Here is an 11,817-nt window from a genome sequence, read left to right as displayed (position 1 = left end):
TCATGGCGGTCCCAGCTGCTCCTGCGGATGGCAATGCTGCAGCAGGTTTGTGAGTCCAGTTTGCCGGCCGTCCTCAGTGCCCTCTGAGGCCGTGTCTGTACAGAGACCTCCTCTCACGCAGGGAGAGGATGAGGCCGCCTCCGCATCTTCGTCCCTTTGCCCAAGTGTCTGCACCAACTTTGTCCCTGAAGGAAGAGACTGACTCTTGGCTCTGAGATGCAGACCCTGCGGCAGGCGGCCTTGTCCCTGAGGGCCCATGTCCCCAAGGGCCATTCCTCTGCCTTCTCTGGCAAGGGACTGGCCAGTGGGAGGCCCAGCACATCCACTCCCCAGCCCTGTGGCCTGCTGCAGGGCTGACCTCTGACCTCTGACTTGGCGGTGATGTCACAGGGGCCACTTAGCAACTGGGGGCACACTCCCGGCTGCTGGTCGTGAGGGCGGGAACCATGTTCTCCCTCTGCAGGCGTGCCTGAGAGCCACGTCCTCCTCCTGAGACCTGAGGGCGTGAGCAGAATGGAGAAGGATGCCACAGCCGCTCACCGCAGGCACCGGCCAGGCCCCGGGGCACCTCCCTCGGGGGCAAAGGCCAGTGAGGCAGCCGAGCTCCAAAGGAGCAGGAGCGTGGGCGGCCTGCTCCAGAAGGGGGACCCCCCGAGCTGCATCAAGAAGCTGTACCGGGAGTCAGGTGGGAACACTGTGGGCGCCCCCTGCCCCTGCTCAGACCCCACAGGACCAGGTCAGTGTGGTGCTCTGAGGTCGGCAGGTGGCAGAACCAACCTGGGGCTCTGCGGGCAACCTGAGGGCCAGGGACGTGTGGCAGCTGCTGCTTCCAGGGAGGGTGGGGATGGAGACGTGGGAGAACACACAAGGAAGCGTACCTGGTTTATAGTGAGGCCCAGGGGGACGCCGTGCCTCCATTGGGAGCCACGGCCTCGGGAGGGTCAGCAGGGAGCCTGGAGGTGCCACCTGTCACCATGAGTGGCACGGGCAGCTTTCGCACATATGGTGTGTGGTTTGCACCTGGCATGGGCGCTTCCCACTGCAGTACATCCCTCAACATGCCAAGCAGGTCATGGTGCGGCCGAGTGGGGACGAGCACCCAGACGCCCTCATCCTCTGTGACTTGCGTCTGGAGCACAGTGACCTACTCTCCCGTGTGGGCGGCCATCTCCCTCACCAGCCCTGGCACAGCAGGCCTCACCCTGGGGGACCAGGGATGCTCCTGTCACCTGCCAGGGCCTTGGCAGCCCTGGCCTCGCGGGACATCCACACAGCGCATAGCCCTGTATGAGGTTGTCAGGGGCGCCTGGAAGTGAGCCCAGTGGGCAGGGAATTCAAGCCATGCGCGACTGTAGAGGCAGCGCTGTGAGGAGCTCGTTCTCCAGTTTAATGCCCAGAGATGCACTACTGGAGGAGGAGGCGCCGGGGGCCGCGCAGGGGCTGCTGTGTGGCTCTCCCCACGACCTCCTCCTGCGGAACCTCTGAGCAGGGCCACATGACCTCAGGCTCACACAGGAGAAGCGGAGTACCCAAAGAAGGAACCATCCTGAGTCAGCTGAGGAAACTGTGGTGGAAGGAGGGCAACTTGAGGACAGCGTTGCGGGGCCGTGGGGCGCTCAGCTGAGGAGGGGCTCAAGGTTCCGGACACTCCCACCCACACTGCTGGGTGTCCCCAACAGTGGGCGACAGAGAGGCCTCCACCTGCGCACTGTCCCCTCAGTGCCAGGCCCCGTGGGAGGGGCTTGGCCTCCTCCCCGTCGAGAGCCCGCAGGATGCAGACCCCAAGGCCCCCCAGCCATGCGCACTGCCGTCCACATCGTAAAATGAGACGAGGTGATGCAGCCTCGCCAGGGGTGCGGACTGACCTGGACGGGATGCACACACTCAAGGGGAGCAGGATGACATCTGCCTTATGGGCAGGTGGGGGGCAGAGAGAGTGAGGACACCTCTGAGCCGGTGCGAGCAAGTCGCTCAGGGAAGACAAGGCTGTTCCAGGAGAGGAGCGCAGGGACCCGTCGCTGTGTTCTTGGACTGCCCCAAGCCATGGCCACCTGCCTCTGCCTAGAACCCTGCCCTGCTCCCCAAAGAACCTCCCGGCTCCAGCAGCTGACTCTCCGCAAAGCCTCCCAGGCCTCCCCTCGCCCCGGACTCCCCTCGCCCTGGCCTCCCCCCCACACAGGCCTCCCCCTCACACGGGCCTTCCCTCGCCCTAGCCTCCTCTCACCCTGGCCTCCCCCTCACACAGGCCTCCCCCTCACACGGGCCTTCCCTCGCCCTGGCCTCCTCTCACCCTGGTCTCCCCCTCACACAGGTCTCCCCTCGCCCCAGCCTCCCCTCTCCCTGGCTTCCCCAGTGGCTCTCCCTAGCACTCTGCTCCTGCTCCACCGCCCCCACAACATGACCCAGTGCTCAGGGAGGACGTGGGGGAGGCGCAGATGGACCACTAGCCATGCTGCACAGGCAGAAGAAGCAGCGCGCCCCCAAAAGGCCCCACTGGCTCTGCACAATGGGGCCTCACCGAGTTCCAGAGTCAGCACTGGCTACTGAGGGGTCCGGGAACCATGTCACCCCTCCCTGGCCAGCCTCGTGCCTTTTCCACACTTTCTGATAGTTCACTAACCGCGAGAGAACTGGCCTAGGCCACCTGGCCCTGCTCTACCCCGCAGCCACCCAGCCGCACCCGACCTGCAAGGGCTCCTCATGCTGGAAACAGCTGGCGCGTGGTAGGTCAGAGGACCGTTCCAGCTCTGGCCAGAGAAAGCCAGCAGGGACGCGCTGTTCACGGCCTGGAGCTCCTGACTGTCCCATTCTCCTGAGACCCCGAGCACAGCCCCAGCCGCAGGTCACAACCCTGCCTTCTGCCCGCCTGGCCACTCAGCAACCAACCCGCGGAAGGACAGACCGCTCATCGCCTCATGGGTGCGGGACCAAGATAAACACAGGCTCTTTCTTAGCAAACGGAGCAGGGGAGCCGCGAGCGTGCCAGAGTTTGTACTTTCTGAGACGAGATGTGTGAGATGCGTTTCCAGGCCCACAGCCTTTGGAGCAAAGGAAACTCGTGTTTCTCTTTCCTAATCTTTCCCTTCTCATTAGACGCATGTTGTAGGGAGCAGCAGGGTCTCAAGATCTGCCTGGGACAGCCGTGTCTTCTAAACACATGCACATGTGTGCACACACAGACACATGTGCACACATGGCCTAGGGGGCTGCTGAAGATTTTCCAAAAGAAGTCAATTTTTAAATCTCTGCCAGAAAACTGTGGATTCTGAGTTGTCTCAGTCCCCCTATCTGGCCTCTTCTCCTGAGGGACATTATGAGAGTTCCCAAGTTCTAGAATATTCTCTGAAAACACAGCTCCCCTCTCCCCACGCTTCGTCTGCCGGGATAGCATAGCACAGACCAGCATGGGTCCCGAGCCGGTGCCGAGCCGCAGATGAGAGAAGGATAAGAGAACTTGGTTCTGTCTGCGGGAAGCACAGACCAGAGATGAGAAGGTCTGATGACCAGCCAGGCCGTGTGTACCGAGCCTGGAGGCCTGGCCATGACAAGAGCTCCCCCAGGCAGGTTGCCCAGGGCAAGGTTCCCCGGGCCTGTGGAGGATGGTGTTGGAGGATGGCAGGGCCCCAGGACTCATTCCAGGGCAGCGACAGCGTGAAGGACCAGGTGGATGGGCCCCCAGGGAAGCTGGGCAGACACAGGCCCCTAGGGGAGCCCGGCCATCACCTCCGCCCACAGGCACCTGGCCCTGGGGTCTGTGAGCTGAAAGGACACCGAGTGGCGTCGCTGATCCAACCCTGCGCTCTGTAGGGAATCCTCCAGGACCAGGTCACTCAGAGGCCCCAGGCCTCCCCTCAAGAGCAGGATGGAGAGCTCAGTGTTGCCCTGGTGTCTGTGCCCCGGCCTTAGGTGCATGTCGGGCTGGAGGACCAGGCTGTCATCTCAGCCGTTCCAGGCTCAGATGTGGCCACACAAAAGCAGGACCTGGAGCCCCTCGGAGGCTCCATCTCAGATCCTAAGGAGGGTTAGGAAACCCTGGCTATGTGAGTCCTCCTCGAAGGCCAGCTCATCCGCGAGCCCCAAGGAGAAATGTGCTTAGAGGAGCCGCCTGGGAGGCTCTGTCCTGCCCAGTCACCCATTGTGGTTTCACCTCCATTGATGGTGGACGGCCGCTGTGCACACAAGAGTGTTGGGGGGGCTCAGGGAGCCACGGTGCTTGCTGTCCCTCGCGCCAGGACAAAGATCCTCACCACCAGGTATCTGTTGGCACTTTTCTTGGAAAAAAGACCGTCTACCTGCAGCGATGCCGTCAGAGGAGCCAGGAGGAACTGGCGGCCAGAGGACTCTCCCAGGCCAGCCGGGTGTCCTCATCCTGGACCTCCATGAGGTCTCCGCTCTGCTCTGCATCGGCTGCTGCCAGCCCAGTGTGCCGTGACTGGAAGACGCCAAGGGTCCCATCTCACATCTGCTGTGAAAGCAACGCCGTCAGCCCTGCCCCAGCTCCCCGGGCACATGGGTGGGCCTGTGCTCCAGGGTGAGGGGTTAGAGGGCAGTATCCTGGGGCAGGCATGGGGCAGAGCCATTGGGATGAAAGTCTAGACCCCTTTTAGCTGTGACCGTGGGTCCAGGTGGACAGTGGCAGCCAGTCCCAGGAGCCTACGCCTGCTGTGGCCACAGGACGGAGGTGCTGACGACCGACTCCACCCTTTTCTCACAGAGTCTGAAGACCAGGGAAAGGACCTCAAATGTGACCCTGAGGAGGTCACCAGGTAAGAGACCAGCATCCGTCCACAGAGGCGGTGTGCAGGGGCACAAGGAGGATGCAGGAGACGGCACCAGGGGCCCAAGGGAGCTGCAGGCGTCCTGAGAGCAGGATGAGGCAAGGTGACACGAGGGTCTCAGGGCAGCCAGCCCCCCCGCCCGCCCCTCCTACTGCATAGCCCAGAGCCTGGAGCTTGCACCTGGTTGCCGATGTTCCCTGGGAACTCCGAGGAGGTGCTGTCTGTCATGCGGACGCTGGCCTTGGCCTCCATGTTGGGGATGGTCTGGACAGTTTGCAGATCCAGCCTCTAGGGGCACTGCCCAGTCCCTGTTCCCTCTGCCCGCCACCCACCCTCCTGCCCCAGGAAGGAGAAGGCCCCTCACACTCAGGACCCTCGGCCAATGCGGGCGATGTGCAGGTTCCAGCGTCTTCCAGGCTGCCCGATGCCCAGGAGGGAGGACATGTTGGCTGGAAGCCGTGTGCCTACAACGCCGGCTCCAATCGCTGCCCTGCTTCCCCACAGTCACGCAGACCTGAAGGAGCACAAGTGGGAGGAGAGTCAGCACATCCTCGGGAAGGCAGACCGTGAGAGTGGAACCGCGGAGCCGGAGGTGGAAGAGAACAGCTCAGGGGCCGGGGGCAGGGGCAGCAGGTGGGGAGGGCCCGGGGGCCAGCCCTATCCTTTAATGTCCCCGCACGCTGGCCTCTTGGGCCAGAGTCTTGCCTTTGTTTACCTGTTTGGCATCTTCTTACAGGAACAGGACCCCGAGTCCCCACAGCTGGAGGACCTTCTGGAAGAGGAGGTAAGAGCTTTTCCCTCAGTAACAGAAGTCAGTCAGGGAGGCCTGTCGGGCCCAGTCCTGCTGGACCCTGAGTGTGCTGCGGACACATGGTCCCGGGTCATCTTGTGGGGCAGTGCTTCAGGCTGGACCAAGCCCTACCTTGAGCCCCTGAGAGCCTTCGGGGTCAAGCTCTGTTTTCTTGGCCCGAAGCTGGGGCATCCTGGCCCCAGCTCACCAAACGGCAGAGACGCTCAAGGTATGCGGGGCCCTGACAGGAGGTGACCACCAGCCTGACCTGGCCCAAGATGCCCCCCGAGCCACTGCCCTGAGGCGCTTGCCTGAGACGGCAGCGCCGTAGCCAGAATGTTCTTCTTCCAAGGGAAGGCGGCTTTCCTTCTCAGCCGATCGCGTGGTCGGGAATGGAGTGGCCGCTGGACAGGCTTCTCCAGGACTTGCAGCGACGGCCCTTGGCATGGTCCCGGGGTTCTGGGGAGGCCTTCGCCCACCCTGCCTCTTCTCTGGGTGTCGACTAAAGTGCTTGTTGGAAACTCATTCCAGGACAAGCCAGGCTCCAGTAGCGGCCTGGGGCAGCAGTGCCTGGGCGGCCAGCCTTTCCTGGCAGGACGGCATCCTGTGTGGCCCAGCTGCGCAGGTCTGGGTGGGCGTGGGGGGCCACCTCAGCTCTGGCATCGCCTCGTCCCCACAGGCCCTGGTTCTTGGAGGGCGAAGGCTGGGAGGCCCTCTGGCGTCTCTGGGACCCGAAGGGAGGTGCAGAGGGAGAAGTGGGAGGTCAGCTTTTCTCCCCCAACCTCCCCCCAGAGCCAGCCTGTGACAGCGCACCATCCACACGGCCACCTCTCCCCGCCCAGCTTCCCAGCAGCCCCCTGAGCGGGCCAGTGTCTGGTGGTCCGGGTGGTGATGGCCCAGGGCCGAGAGCCCACTATCCCAGGAAGTCTCCCCTGGCCCAGCTCGTCCATGCCCATCAGCCATGCCTCTTTGGTTTCCATTCACAGAAGCCATCTGTGTTTGTGGAGATTGATCTGGGAGACCATGCCGAGGAGGTAAAAACCCTCAGACAGCAAAGCCAAACCGCACACTGGGAAACGCTCGTGCTCAGGCCTCGAGGCTCTTCCGAGGAGCTTGCCCCTCCCTGTGTGCTGGAGGCTGAGGCAGAGACGAGCCGGCAGTGCCAGGAGAGCTCAGGGTGTCGAGGATTGGCCTGGGGGCCAGAGGGCCCCCTCACCTCTTTGTCATCCTCCCTCTCTCCAACCTGCATGCATTCCAGCACCGTCGGAGATCCTAAGGCCTGGATCACCCCGGGGTGCCTGTGGGCCCCGAGAATCTCTTGTGGGATCAGGCTGAGGTGGTAGAAAGGACACACGCTTAGGAGTTAGCAGACCTGGCCCCCACATCCAGGCCTACCAGTAAATGCTCTAACAAGTCACCATACCTCTCTGTCTCGTCTGTGAAATGGGGACCTTAGCAGCACCCGTACCCCAGTGTTGTTTTGTAAAGCCCTCAGAACAGTGTCTGGTACCCAGAAAGCCTCAGTATTAGGTATCACCATCACCACTATCATCATCACTATCATCACCACCTACACCATCAACACCACCATCATCCTCATCATCATGATCATCACCACCATCATCACTATCATCACCATCCTCACCATCATCACCACCTACACCATCATCATCACCATCACCACCATCATCCTCATCATCGCCACCATCATCACCATCATCACCATCCTCACCATCATCACCACTATCATCACCACCTATACCATCAACACCACCATCATCCTCATCATCACTATCATCACCATCATCACTATCATCACCATCATCACCACCTACACCATCATCACCACCGTCACCATCATCACCACTGTCACTACCATCATCCTCATCATCACCACCATCATCACCATCATCCGCATCATCACCATGATCACTATCATCACCATCATTCATCACTGTGACATCAGCATCACATTTTCTATAAAAATGAAGTGGTCAACCTAATGGCCTGTCTGGGTCTTTCCAACACAAATATTCCAGGACGTCTTTCTGCATTTCTCTGCTGCAGTGAGCAGTCATCTTTTCTGAAGTTCTCTCTTGGCAAATTTAAGCTCCGGCTGGGATCATTCATTCCCAGATAGTTCCTTCTATCTCTTTGCCCTAAGAATATGCTCCATGGTGAAGAGAGCTGGTTACTAACCCCACCCACGGCTGTCACAGGGGACCACATGTTCTAAGGACTGAGAGAGGGTCAGCCAGTGGCAGAGTTGGGACTAAGGCCCAGGTCCCCTGAACTATGGTCAGGAGGTCACGGTGACCCACATCCAGGGCACTGTTCCTTGGTCAGGGTCCCTACTTGGAAACTTCCACTCGATGGTGCCACATCTCATAGGAGGATGTTCAGGCCCAGCACAGTCTTCCCCATCCAGCCCTTGGGCAAGTCCAGCAGGTCTGGCCTGGTGCCTGTGGTTAAGTCCCTCCCCAGGCCCTCAAACTGCTCCGCTCTTTCCCACAGGTGGCCACGTGTGCCACGAGAGAAGAGAAGCGGTCCCAGATGGACGTGGGGGATTTGTCAGAAGACGAGTGAGTGATACAGTAGCTTCCCGTTGGGGAGGTCAGGGGGACTTTTCCTCTGCTGTGGTTGGCAGGCCCACCTGCCTCATGTGGCTGGACAGGACTGTGCTTCCCCTCTTCTCCTGGGCATGCACAGAGACCTAAGCTTTTGTCGAGGCTGGAGGGGCTGAGAGGCAGGAGACAGGTCATCTAACCGCCTGGGCTTAGGGACAACCTTCACCCTGAGCCGTACCTCACGCCATAGCCAGACCCTCTCTCCCCACCCATCAGCCAGCAGAACGGCCAGAAGATGAGGGAGGGAGAAGAGAAGTTAAGCGGGGGTGTCACCGTGTGGCTGTGCTGGCTTCTCAGGTGGGGTTTTGGCTGCAGAGGTTGCAGACTTGGTCCTGCAGGCAATGGGAGGACCTGTCACATACAGCTGGTTTCCTGACAAGTGGGCCAGGCCTCGGGGCCTGACTGCCTACACCCCAAAGCGGTGGAGAGTGTGTAGGGCCAGCGAAGCCCCACGACTTCCTGAGTCCATGAGGGTCCTGGGAGCAGGGGGAATGGGATCCATTTTATTTTAACAATACAGAGAAACACAAGGAAGAAAATGGCAATTTACCCTGCTCCCACCACTTGGAATCAATAGCTGTGTTAATGTCTTGGCTTATGGGCTTGTACGTTTTTTTTTTTTTCTGGGAAACATTGGCCCTGAGCTAACATCTGTTGCCAATCTTCCTTTTTTTTGCCTCCCCAAAGCCCCAGTACATAGCTGTATATTCTAGTTCTTCTGTGTGGGCCGCCTCCACAGCATGGCTGCTGACAGATGAGTGATGTGGTTCCGAGCCCAGGACTGAACCTTGGTGACTGAAGTGGAGCATTGCGAGCTTTAACCATGAGGCCATCAGGGCTGGCCGTGGCTTGTACTTTTTTTAAAATAAGAATTTCTCTATTTACTTCATAAAACTGATACATGATCGTTCTAAATAATGGAAACTATGTGGAGTAGCACAACAGAGAGGGAAAGCATCAAATCAGGGGCCTGCCCTGTGGCATAGTGGTTGAGTTCTGTGTGCTCTGCATTGGTGGCCCAGGTTCACGGGTTTGGATCCTGGGTCCAGACCTACACCACTCATCAGCCATGGTGTGGTGGCAACTCACGTATCGAGGAAGATTGGCACAGATGTTAGCTCAGGGCTAATCTTCCTCAGCAAAAAAAAAAAAAGCATCAAATCAGCAGATCCCACCTCTGAGAACAGTGAACAGCAGGGCCTGCACAGGGGCACAGACTCAGATGAAGGCCAGGCCTGTGCGGAGGGAGTCTCCCTGGAAGATTGTGGCGTCATCGCTCAGGGCTCACGGGGCAGTTGTGGCGATTACTGCCTTTCCCGATGTGTGTGTTCTGTGAAGAAGGTTCACTCTGGCTTAGCTCAGAAGACTGCATCTCCCTGACCTCCACTTGCACAGCTGGCCACACCAGCTTCCACCAGGACATGAGAGCGGCCTGTCACCCCAAATCCAGGTGGAAATAGGCAGGCTTTTCCCGAGTAGATCTTTATTTTTCTTGTCATTTCTTGGTGGACATCGTGATGGATTCAGCCACACTGGACACAACTGGCTGGCTTTATTTTCTGCCCCAAGGGCTGGACAATCCTGGCTCCACCCTCTTGGTCTCAGCACCCCCACTCCCATGTTCAGCTGCCCCAGAAAACCTGTGAGACAGGGCCAGTGCCTAAGAGCCAAGCCAGCAGGGCATGGGAGGGGTCTGTGGTGGGCCCTCCACGTGGCCTGGCCTGGACACTCGCTAGGTGTGGTCACCTGTCCATCCCACTGCCCTACTCGCCTGTAATCTCAGTTTTCCTCTGAGCCGAGGCTTCTCTGTCCAGCCCTCTCCCTCAGGCCCGTTCAGGTGGTGGGGTCAGACCCTTCACATGCTACCGGCCCAGTGGGACCCTCTGGCTCTGGGCCATGGGATCCCTGCAAAGGGAAGGGAGGCTGGAACCTCATCCCAGAGGCAGTCTTGGTTGGAAGTGGAGACCCCAGAGACCGCCCCACAGGGAAGGGAGCACAGGCCCCCAGGTCCTGGACACGGCAGGTCAGGCACAGGCATCATCCACCTGTGATACCTGCACAGCCAGCCTTGGGGTCTAGGGACGACTTGGCTCAACTGAGCCTTAGGGTCCCCCATGTTCATGGGCCCTTCTGGCTCAGGCCTTGGAGGGAGGAGCACAGAAGACGGCGGGTGGCTGGCAGGCCAGCTCTGCACCGGTGTCCGTGTTTGTGCGAGGACCCTGGAGCCACCCCTGGCTGGCAGGCCCTCGGCTCCTGAGGCCTGATGAAGTTGGAAGGGAGCCCCTGTGGTGCGCTTTTGGGGTGGAGGAGGTGCCACACGTGGCCTGGGGTTCCGTGGCCGGTGGGGGATACCTCTCTCACCCTCTCCTGTCACCTCCAGGACCAGGACCAGCTGGGTGTGCTGTATCCCCTACTCCACAAGGAAGAAGGTGAAGCAGAGCGTGTAGCAACCCCAGGGAAGGTAACTCAGCCCGGGAGACATGGGGAGGGGGCTGAGCGGGAACCCAGGGGGCAGGGGCTGGAGCAGGGGCTAGGCCGGCCCTGACCCCCGCCCAGCCCGCCACCTGCCCCCTCTGGCCAGTAACCGAAGGTCTCTGCTTCCGTCCCCTGGGGTTGGCCAGACCGAGGGACGAGGGACACAGACAAGCAGCCCTGAGAAGCACCACGCGGCCTGTTGCAGGGGCGCCAGCACCATCCCAGGCATGACCCAGACCCGCCGGGCGAACGATGACACCATCCGTTAAAAAGACACAATAAAGAGTGAACAGAAGCTGTTCTCCCCTCCGGCCCTCGAGAGAGCTTGGCCCTTCCTTCCATGTGTCTGATTCCACGAAACGTACAGTGGGGAGGGGAAGCGAGCTCAGGGCAGGTGGCATGTGGCTGAGCCTCCAGGACATGTGGCCCTGATAGTGGCCGTGATCGCACAGCCCATCCTCCTGAGCCCATGAGCCCCAGAAGCAAAGTCACTTCCCCATGGGGCCCAGAGTGGGCTCTGCCCTCGGCGATGGCCCTTAGGCTGGGCCACAGATCTGCCTGGGGGCCCGGCCCCAACCAGAGGCGACCCCAGGGCATGCCAGGAGCCCCAAGGGGTCAGGTGTTGTTCCCTGAGGACCCGGGGCTGAGCTTCACAGGGAGGCCTGGGGCCCCGTGTGCCGGGGCCTGTGGGAGCCAGCAGGGCCGCATTGAGGACATCATGATGGGCACCCACTTGCTGGGTGGGGGCAGCAGGCGGGGGCCCACAAGGGAGACTGACAGCCACCCCAAGGTTCCCTGCTCAGCCCGCGAGTCTCAGGCAGGTGGGTGCAATCGCGATTTCATGTGCTTCAGCCCGAGGCTGGGAAGGTGGGCCCAGAGCGTTCTGCAGACACACCCCACCACCCACCAGCACACACACTCCCTCGCTCTCCCACACGAGAACACACGCATGCTTGCACACACGTGTGCACACTCGCACACGGCATGTGTATACCCCACCTATGTGCACACTCACACACACACCACACACATGGGCACATGGCATGCACACAGCACACATGCACGCCCTCGCATACGAGCACACATGGGCATGCAAAGGGCATGGTGGTGACGAGCAGGATCTCTGAGAGGGAGGGGTCCCTGGCCC

At 60.5% G+C, this 11,817-nt stretch overlaps 1 protein-coding gene across 4 annotated transcripts; it reads left to right on the top strand.

Annotated features, from left to right (window-relative positions):
- Positions 1-380: 380 nt before the first annotated feature.
- On the top strand, positions 381-10,988 carry C11H13orf46 (chromosome 11 C13orf46 homolog). 4 transcript variants are annotated; one of them, XM_070520214.1, is made up of 8 exons: positions 381-685; positions 4,715-4,766; positions 5,283-5,411; positions 5,515-5,562; positions 6,555-6,602; positions 8,083-8,150; positions 10,576-10,656; positions 10,817-10,954. In XM_070520214.1, the coding sequence occupies exons 1-7, from the start codon at positions 514-516 to the stop codon at positions 10,626-10,628; spliced, it is 570 nt and encodes a 189-aa protein (XP_070376315.1). In that variant the 5' UTR covers positions 381-513; the 3' UTR covers positions 10,629-10,656; positions 10,817-10,954. The 4 variants fall into 4 exon arrangements, with proteins under 4 accessions (XP_070376315.1, XP_070376316.1, XP_070376317.1 ...); XM_014867944.3 differs by having other exon boundaries at positions 385-685; positions 5,283-5,370; positions 10,817-10,988; XM_070520215.1 differs by lacking the exon at positions 6,555-6,602 and having other exon boundaries at positions 10,817-10,988.
- The last annotated feature ends 829 nt before the right edge of the window (positions 10,989-11,817 follow it).

The sequence above is a fragment of the Equus asinus genome, chromosome 11 (assembly GCF_041296235.1).
Source record: "Equus asinus isolate D_3611 breed Donkey chromosome 11, EquAss-T2T_v2, whole genome shotgun sequence".
In the NCBI taxonomy this organism is placed as follows: Eukaryota; Metazoa; Chordata; class Mammalia; order Perissodactyla; family Equidae; genus Equus; species Equus asinus.
The sequence above is the reverse complement of the archived record's forward strand: the minus strand, read 5'-3'. Positions and strand labels throughout refer to the sequence as shown.

Coding starts and splice junctions, on each gene's coding strand:
- C11H13orf46 (XM_070520214.1), top strand. CDS start 514: ATGGAGAAGGATGCCACAGCCGCTCACCGCAGGCACCGGCCAGGCCCC. Junction 5,412..5,514: donor GCCGGGGGCAGGGGCAGCAG/GTGGGGAGGGCC, acceptor ATCTTCTTACAG/GAACAGGACCCCGAGTCCCC. Junction 5,563..6,554: donor AGGACCTTCTGGAAGAGGAG/GTAAGAGCTTTT, acceptor TTCCATTCACAG/AAGCCATCTGTGTTTGTGGA.